At 38.3% G+C, this 9,234-nt stretch overlaps 1 protein-coding gene across 3 annotated transcripts in view; it reads left to right on the forward strand.

The window, feature by feature from the left end:
• PRDM10 (PR/SET domain 10) overlaps positions 1–8,691 on the forward strand; it is a 106,436-nt gene extending 97,745 nt beyond the window's left edge. For all 3 annotated transcript variants that reach the window (XM_045295473.1, XM_045295474.1, XM_045295475.1), the window contains 2 exons: positions 2,189–2,292; positions 5,663–8,691. In XM_045295473.1, coding sequence (XP_045151408.1) covers positions 2,189–2,292; positions 5,663–5,863 — 305 coding nt within the window. In that variant the 3' untranslated portion in view covers positions 5,864–8,691. The remainder of the gene's footprint in view (positions 1–2,188; positions 2,293–5,662) is intronic.
• The last annotated feature ends 543 nt before the right edge of the window (positions 8,692–9,234 follow it).

Genomic DNA, 9,234 nt, shown 5'->3' on the forward strand with positions numbered 1-9,234 from the left:
GCCTATGAAATGACTTAAGGGATGTACTCTACAGGTGGGTCACCGTCTTTTTCCTCTGAAGGAGCGAGTGTAGGCAGTGGGTGCTGTTATGCAAAAACCGCGATAGAGTGAAGCCGCGGAAGTCGAAGCGCGAAGTGGCGAGGGTTCACTGTAGTTGGATCATGTTTTTTATTGTTGAATTTATTCTGCCACCCTCTCCTTTTCATTGGAGCATGTAGTTCATTTGCATTCACTGTAATTACTGGTAAGCAGTGACGTCTGTCATCTTGTTACTTGTGTTTTGTATGTTCTTATAAATGCTTTTATTGTGTTATGCTATTTTTGTATTTTATTAAGGACCACATATTCCAACTGCTTATGTTATCAGAGTTTTTCTTAAATCTATATGCTGTTTCTTTTAGATTGCATTTTATGTGTTGAAGAAACAGATTTCTTTGTTGATTAGTTTTTCCCATTCAGGATTTTGTGGGTTGCGTCCCTGTGATATCATTTAATGTACTATTTTTATGCTCCTCATATTCCTTGTAGATTGATGATTAACTATAGAGACTTGAAAACATTCAGATTCATTCTCTGCTGACCGCCCAAGATGCTTCATAGCAAGGGGCATATTATGGTTGGTTTTCTCTTTTTTGTGTTAGCAGCCATTGAAATTAATTACCTGCTCCATTAGTTCACTACGGATGCAAAGTTGTGGTACTCTAATTCTTTCATGCTTTATTTCTCAATACTTAGCGACAAAACTTCTCTAAAGAGAAGATTTTTACCAAAACTACCCAGATACCCTGCACAAAATAGATATTTAAACAATTGTTTCATTCCTTTACCTCCTAGTTTTCAAAATAATGACGTAGATTCCTAGTATTTATCCAAGGTGACTCACGAGGAGTTTGTGTGTGCTTTAGTATTATTCTGTACCCATGAGCTATAACCGCTTTGCTGTACTCCAGTCCATCACAGTTGTTGTTCTTACAGAGATTTGGGCCAAGTAGGCGCTTGTATCCTTTTGACAGAACTTTAGTAATAGTGTTAGATAATGTCTTGCTTTGGGACATGACAAGACATTCTCGGCTCACCTTATAGATCTTCTACCGCAGTTCTGGAATCAGCCATTGTCCAAAGACATCCTGCTTCCTTCGAGTAGACCCGAGACCCCTTGTAGAGACCATAAACTTGGTGCTAGGGAGACTTTTTATTAAAATCATTTTATTGGGAGCTCTTCCAACTCTTATAACAATCAGTACTTGCATCCATTGTGTCAGGCACATTTGTACATATGCTACCATCATGATTTTTAAAACATTTTGTTTCTATTTGAGCCCTTGGTATCGGCTTCTCATTTTTTTGCTCCCTCCCCCACCCTCCTTCCCTCAAGAACCCTTGATAATGTATAAATTATTAGGTTTTTTAGAAATCATTTTAATGTGGGCTCTTCCTGCTCTTATCACCATCCATCCATCCATTGTGTCTAACACATTCGTACATGTGCTGCCATCACCGTTCTCAAAACGTTTTCTTTCTACTTGTGCCCTTGGTATCAGCTAATTTTCCCCCCTCTTGTTTTTTTCATGTCTTACACCGACCACTGTCTTTCTGCACCTACTTTTCTGTTCGTCCCCTTGGAGGGGGGGCGGTTAATATGTCAATCATTGGTATTGGTTCCCCCTTTCTCCCCCCACCTTCCCTCTACCCTTCTGTTATCGCTACTTTCATTATTTGTCCTGAAGGTTTGATCTATCCTGGATTCCATGTATTTTGAGCTCTTATCTGTACCAGTATACATGCTCTGGTCTGACTGAATTTATAAGGTAGAATTGGAGTCATGATAGTGGAGGGGAGGAAGCATTAAAGACCTAGAGGAAAGTTGTATGTTTCATCAGTGCTATACTGCACCCTGACTGGCTCATCTCTTCCTTGTGACACTTCTGTGAGGGGATGTCCAATTATCTGCAGATGGGTTTTGGGTCTCCGCTCCATCCTCCCCCACGTTTACATCGATATGATTGCTGATCCGTTCTTATAGAAGATGCATTAGCTTCATCAAGAAATCACTTCAGCATAATAATTTCATGGAGCAAATCCATGGAAAATGCCTCAGTGGACAATTTGACCTCCAGTTAGGTATTTGTTTCTACAATTTGTTCTAAAATCTGAGAACACTGACCTGTGGTTATTTTCTGTTTTTCAGCATCTGAGATCCAAATGATGACCCTCCCTCCTGGTCAGTTTGTGATTACAGATAGTGGTGTAGCAGCTCCCGTCACCACTGGCCAAGTCAAAGCGGTTACTCCGGTAAGCTATTCTGCTTGGGGGGTTTTCCTACCCAACATTTTTACCACTGTCCTTCCCCACCTCCTATATCAGAATTTGAGCTACTTTCTCTTTATCCCCATAACACCCCATATACCCTTATTACAGCTTGTTTATTGATTTACTCATCTGTCTTCTCACTAGTAGATTATTATGAATTCTTTGAAAGCTGGAATTTCATCTCTATCTGTTTTTGCTCAATGCTTTGCATGGAAACTGGAATATAGCAAAATTTCAATAAATGTCTATTCAACTAATAGCTACAATAAAACATGGGAGATCTAGAACTTGATGTTCTGGACTGCCATGTTTTTTGAGTCTTGCAAGTTTCCACCTTTGACAGGGTGCAGTCTTACCACTTTTCTATTGCTTGTTGTAATGGACAAATGCTTTGAACTTCCCTTCTCTTATAGATTTCTGTCTGGCTCTCACAGGTTTATTGTAAAATGAAACTCTGTATCAGTATACATGGGGATTCATAACTGACCACTTTCATGTGCTTCTTAGAAAGGAGCCATGTTGCAACAATGCGTTAAGCATTGACCTTCAGCTGAAAAGTTGGAAGTTCAAACCCACCAGTCACTCTGTGAAAAGATGAGGTAGTCTCTTTCCATAAAGATCGGCAGTCTTGGGAACACTATGGGGCAGCTCTACTCTGTGAATCCGTATTATGAGTCAGACTCAACTTGACAGCCCTGGGTTGTTTTTTGTTTTTTGTTTAAAGTATACATGTCCTTAAAACTATTATTCTTCAACTGGATTAGGAGAGGATAATATACCATATATACTCGAATATAAGTCGACCCATATATCAGCCGAAGCACCTAATTTTACTACAAAAACTGCATTAAAAATGTGCAGAAAAACTCAGCTTATCCACGAGTATATATGGTAATGAACCAATTATGAAGCTATCTTAAACTCCTTTAAGTAATTCGCACACCTCCTTTCCTCAACCTGCTCCCAAGAACAAGGATCCCTGGTGTCATAGTGTGTTCCAAGTTGGCCAAACCTCAAGGTCAGCAGTTCAAATCTACCAGCAGCTCTGTGGAAGAAAGATGAGACTATCTTCTCCTGTAAAGAGTTATAGCAGCCTTAGGAAATCCTAGGAAGCAGGTCTGCTTTGTCCTATGGTCCCTGAAGCTCATTGTTATCAGTTAGAACAAGGCCAAGGGACTACTGTGGAAGTACACCATCATTTGTTCATATGTAAGTTCATGGTAAAGCTGGAGATTTAAAATAAGCCCAAACCATACAACCTTGAATTGATTTCAGAGACCATTTCAAGAACACATTTGATACATTGACCACTACTGACCAAAGACTAGCTGAGTGGTGGATGACATCATGAAAATTGTATGATGAAAGCAGAAGACTGTTAAAAATAAAGGAAATTAAAAAATGGATCACAAGAGACACTGAAACTTGCTCTTGAATGTAGAGTAGGTAAAGGAAATAGAAGAAGTGATAAAGTAAAAGACCAAACAGAAGGTTTCAAAAAGTGGCCCAAGAATGAAAAGTATTATTATAAAATGTTCTTACATTGGACAAATCCGCTGGAAAAGAGCTTGTTAAAGTATCAAAAAGCAAAGATGTCACTTTGAGGGCTAAAGTGTGTCTGACCTGAGCATCGGCATGCAAAAACTGGACAGTGAATAAGGACGACTGAGAAGAGTTGATGCCTTTGAATTATGGTACTGGCTGAGAATATCAATATTCCATGAATATGGAATGGAATATTTAAAACAAATGTGCCTTGGAAGAAGTTACCAGAATGCTCTTCAGAAGTGAGGATAGTGAGGCTTTATCTCTTGCACTTAGGGCGTGTTATCCTGAGGGACCAGCCCTGTAGAAGGACCACATCTTTGATAAATTAGAGGGTCGTTGCAAAAGGGGAACACTTTGAAGGAGACACCATGATGACGACACAGTGGTTACAACGATGGGCTCGAACATAGGGGTGATTTTGAGGATGGCACAGGGTGGGCAATGCTTCTGTTTCTTTGAGTTGGAACCAACGTGATGGCACCTAACAGCTGGAGAGGTGTAGACACTCAGAGGAGCAAAGCATTAGTTGTCAATGAGAATAATGACTAATGTAAAATGAAAGCGCCACATTGATCTCCTCAGTGAATTGTTTTTGTTCCCTGTAGCACTCACCCCCCCCCTTTTTTTTTTTTACCACTTTTGACCAGAAATCCTTAGAGAAACTAGTTATGACCACGGATATTCCCTCTCCCTCCAAGCCAATGTGTACACACATTTGAATGTCTGTTTTCAGGAGCACATCGCTTCTCTAAAGCTCACCCACGGACATCCTAAGGGTCAGTTGACTTTAGGTGGAGAACCATCGCCTAACCCTAGAAGGCGACCCCACATGGGAAACCAAATCTTCACCAGAAAGCTGCTTGGCAAGCACTGACTCCGGCACACAGCTCTAGATGAATCACGTGGGAATTTGGTTTTTGTTTGTTTATACAGTGCTTGGAAAAGCTACTGCCTGAGTTTTCCTCTGTGACTTTCATTCTCTGTTTCTTTCCTAGTCACATCTGACATACTCTGTCTTTAAAACATATTCATATCTGAAAAAGGCAGCTGCAGGTCTATGAAGAAGTTTTCACAATCAGAGGAACAATGAGAAAAAATTAAGACAAGGTGTGAGTTTTCCAATAGCTTGAATTTATTCAAAGTAAGGGACTTTATTTGAAGATTATATTCTTTTAGTGCTTGTGAGTGTTACATCCCTTTCAGATTTTAAATACCATCATTTGGGAGAATAAAATGTTCAGATTTAAAAAGTTTTTTTGCAAGTCTTTGCAAAATCACTCCTATGTTTGAGCCCATCGTTGTAACCACTGTGTCGTCATCTTGAAGTCCAGGCAGCATTGATCTTGACACCTTGCTTCAGGAGCCATTTGCCTCTTTATGTGACTTTAAATATCTTTTAACATCTATCTTGTATTAATCTACAAATTTAATTGACAGTAAACAATATATTTCCCCCATTTCCACATTCTTATGAGCAACGCAGTACCATATTTTCTTTGCCGTGTAGGTTACCATTTTGATGCAGATTTCTAGACCCGATAAAGTGTAGGTATAGAACTTTCTTTAAACTTTCTTGACTATAACATGTGCTAGAAAAACCAAAGGGCTCCCATGAATTACTTATTTAGTCAATGACTGTTGCTGACCATTCCTTCCCAAAGGACTGAGGTGAAACCATCTCTCATGGAGCCCGATTTTAGTGTCCCCTTGTAACACTTCTTTGCATAGTCCTTCATCCTCCCCCAAATCCTCCATCCTCTTTGAAGCTTCAAATTTTAAAAAAATCCTCTTCTTCCTGCCCTAGGGTCATTATGTGTTATCAGAAAGTCAGCCAGAATTGGAGGAAAAGCAGCCTTCTGCCCTTTCCAGTGGAGTCCAGGTCCAGCCATCTGTACACGAGTCCTTGGATCCCCAGACAAGCAGCCAACAACAGACCACTCAGTACATCATCACCACCACCACCAATGGGAATGGAAGCAGTGAAGTGCACATTACTAAGCCGTGACTTCCACCCGAGGGATAGAATCAGGCAGTCCCATCATGTCTCTTCTAATTCATCAAGTCTTTAAGCTTTGGACACTTAGAACGCTGCTTTTACATTTTTATTATTCCCTCAAGAGTTAGAAACTACAGTTTGGACATTCATATAGACAATGGAGTTTATGTTACCAAGGTGATCTTTACCAAATCAGCTCATCAAATCCTAGTGAGTTTATGCAATTAAATGGCAGAAATCTCAGAGGAAAATTGTTTTCAAGGTGAACAGACTTTGCCCCCTCTTAAGTTGTTTTTTTAACATTCAAAGTCTTACTTTTCCTTTATGGAATTTTTAAGTGGTCTTTTGTGTTCATGTGGAAGGTGGAGGAAAGATGCATCAGTGAAATGGCTACTGAACGTAATTCTAAGGCATGCACTGAAAGAGGAGTGGTGGTGTCTGGTTTTATAGATCAGAGCTGCTTTCTCTTGTGATTGTTGAGTTGTCCTATTTTAAAGAAGGGAGCCTAGTGAAAACGAAAACTGAAAATGGTGACTCAAAGGTTTGGTAGTGATATTTTGAAAGAAAAATATCATTAAAATTTTGCTTATTGCTGACTTTTTAAAAAACATTCCTTTTTGTTGGGGATGGGGGTGGGAAACTTGTCTGTGGGGAGTACTTACTATGGAATCTGACCTTCTGCTAATTAGGTTAGAGCCTTGTATTCTGATAGCAGTTGCTACAGAGGTGGATTCCCTATAAGGGAACCGGTTACCTGATGTCAGCAGAATTTAAACCCTTGCATTAAAGCTTTGCTTTCTATTTCCTGGTTGTGATTGCATTAAAAAGGAGATATTCATGTAAGATAAATTATTAGATCATATATATGTATATGAAAATAAAATAAAAATCATCACTGCCTTGCAGGATCCATTTGCCACTCATTGGTAAAGGGTGAATACCATGCCTTTATCAGTGGAATATTCGACCCTCGTTCTCTGAATTCAATGTATATCAGTACTTTTAATGGTATCTAAAATGAACATTCCTTACAGTTGGAAGAGAAAGTGGCCTTCCTCCTGTCTTACACTTTAAACTCAATGGAGCTTTTGGTAAGATGATCGATCGGCTTCATACTTAGGGGAAAAATAAAAATATGCGGGGGCCATTTTTCTAACATAGTAAGGTAATTACAAGGGATCTAGAAGAAGTTTAATCTTTATGACACAATACTGTTTGCTGGGAGAGGAAAATAAATCTGCCTCAGTTACAGTTTTTCTGATGTGTCCTCCTAGCTGCTTTAAATTCAAAAGAGGAAAATGATATTTTCCTTCTTTTTATTTTACATTCCAATTATATGCATAAAACCTCTCACAAATCATTATGTATTTTAGCAACTTTTTGTGACATAGTTACTGGCAGACTTTTAAAAATAATGATTGCATAACAAAATTTATCACTACATAATGTAAAGATCTAACTCCTAATGAAATTAATTAATTTAGTTACATTTTGGGGTAAAATTGATTCTATAAATGAAGAAACGCAGTAGCTTCTTTATGGGAAAGATATCCTTTGGAAAAGCACACATTTCTGTGGACATAACTCTAGTCATATACAGACTTTGCACTTTATTTTTGAGATCTCATTTAACCTCCCCCAAAATTGGGTACTAAGCGAACTTGAGAAAGATATTTGATTACTCTAGATCTTATTTGTTAAAAAAAATGTTGATATTTTCACCAGAAAATATTGATGTAGAATCACAAAATAGAGGCTCTGGGTCACAAAGCCCCACCAATGTAATGGCTGTAAATACCTGGATTTTTACTTACTTGTTCCAATTAGAAGGACTCATTAGGTAAAATATATTAGACTTTGTCAAAAGTCCAATTTCATTGTTTGTAACTTAAATTTATTTGGTCCCAATGGGTCCTTTTTAATATGAACCAGTCAGGTATCTCTCCCTCCCTCAGGAATAATTTATTGATTAAAATGGAAAAGTTCCACTGAATGGAATGTTCGTTTTATGCCAGTTATTTCAAGTTTTAAAATATATGGAGAAAAACGTGGAAGTACTTCTTTGTCGCTTTCCCTTTTAGTTGTCGTTTTCTAATTCTTTTGCCCTTGTGTGGAATAAGTAAAGACTCTAATATTAATTTGTATGTAATCAACCATAACTTGGGTTGTAGTCAATGCCAAATAGCATTGCTTTAAGATCAGGTATTCCCCACATTCATCTCGAAGACATAGATTTTCAAACGGACTTGAATTTGAAGAGTTGTGAGATGATAAACCACCCGAACTAATTTGGAAACTGTATATGTAGTCAATGTTTATATTTTGGCCTCTCTCAAGGTATTTGACACTGTAGAAATCATTTAGGACAGGGTGAAAATTTGAGAGTAGGTTATGTATATATTTTACATTTTAATTGTTTGATTTGGAGCCAGATAAATAGATATTTCATCATGTAATATTCCTGCTACTCTGGAATAACCTATTGTTTTGATCTTGTTGAATTGTTTTCTGATTTGGAATTATCCTTTTAAAATCTCTTAGGATAAATAGGGCTAAAAAGCACTTCATGAGATGCTAAAGCTGACCTACTGGTCGAAAATATTGACTATATCCTGTTATTTAAATGTGAACATTTATTGTACATTCAGTGAGGTATAGTGTTAATAGTATTGTGCTACCCAGCAGGTGTAAAAATTAATACATTTTTAAAAAATAAATGTTTCTTGTGTGAATATGTAAAGATAATTCATTTAAAAAAATCCCAATTTACAGTGTTTTGACCCTGGGTCACTCCAGGCTGGTCACAGATTCAGAATAAAGGGGATTTGTGATGACAACTCTGTAATGTTTTTCCCTGCCATATGTACCTGGTGTTTTTAAATGAAATAATCTCCCCAGAGTGACAGAGGAACCAAGAGCATGCCTGGAGTCAGAGTGCGTTTTATCTATAAGTAACTTTTTCAACGAAGAACAGGTCCAAATCCATGAGGGAGGTGGATTCCATTCTTTCACTCATTTTCCTCCCAACAGAGATAACTGACCATCTGAAAGGCTGATGAGAACCATTCCAAGTAAAATTCATGGGCAAAATTCAGTAAAAGTAAGAAAACGAGTATAAATACAGGGGAATATGATCAAGTTTAATGTAAATGCACTTCTGAAATTTGCATACTTTCCTGATGTTGAGGTCTGGGAGAAATGAGACCCCCTCTTCAGAGGCAAGGCTGAAGAGTTCGACTTGGCCATTGTTTTGTGTCTCAAACCACTGGTTTTCTCAGCGGTGACACGCAAACTACTGCCGCACAGTTCAGCGCAGCTGCAGTATAAAGGGAGTGAGTGGATCCAAGGTGCTTCGGTGCTAGGGCACAACATGCTCCCAG

This window comes from Echinops telfairi, unplaced genomic scaffold (assembly GCF_000313985.2).
Source record: "Echinops telfairi isolate 266 unplaced genomic scaffold, ASM31398v2 ScPeMD7_5592;HRSCAF=6446, whole genome shotgun sequence".
In the NCBI taxonomy this organism is placed as follows: domain Eukaryota; kingdom Metazoa; phylum Chordata; class Mammalia; order Afrosoricida; family Tenrecidae; genus Echinops; species Echinops telfairi.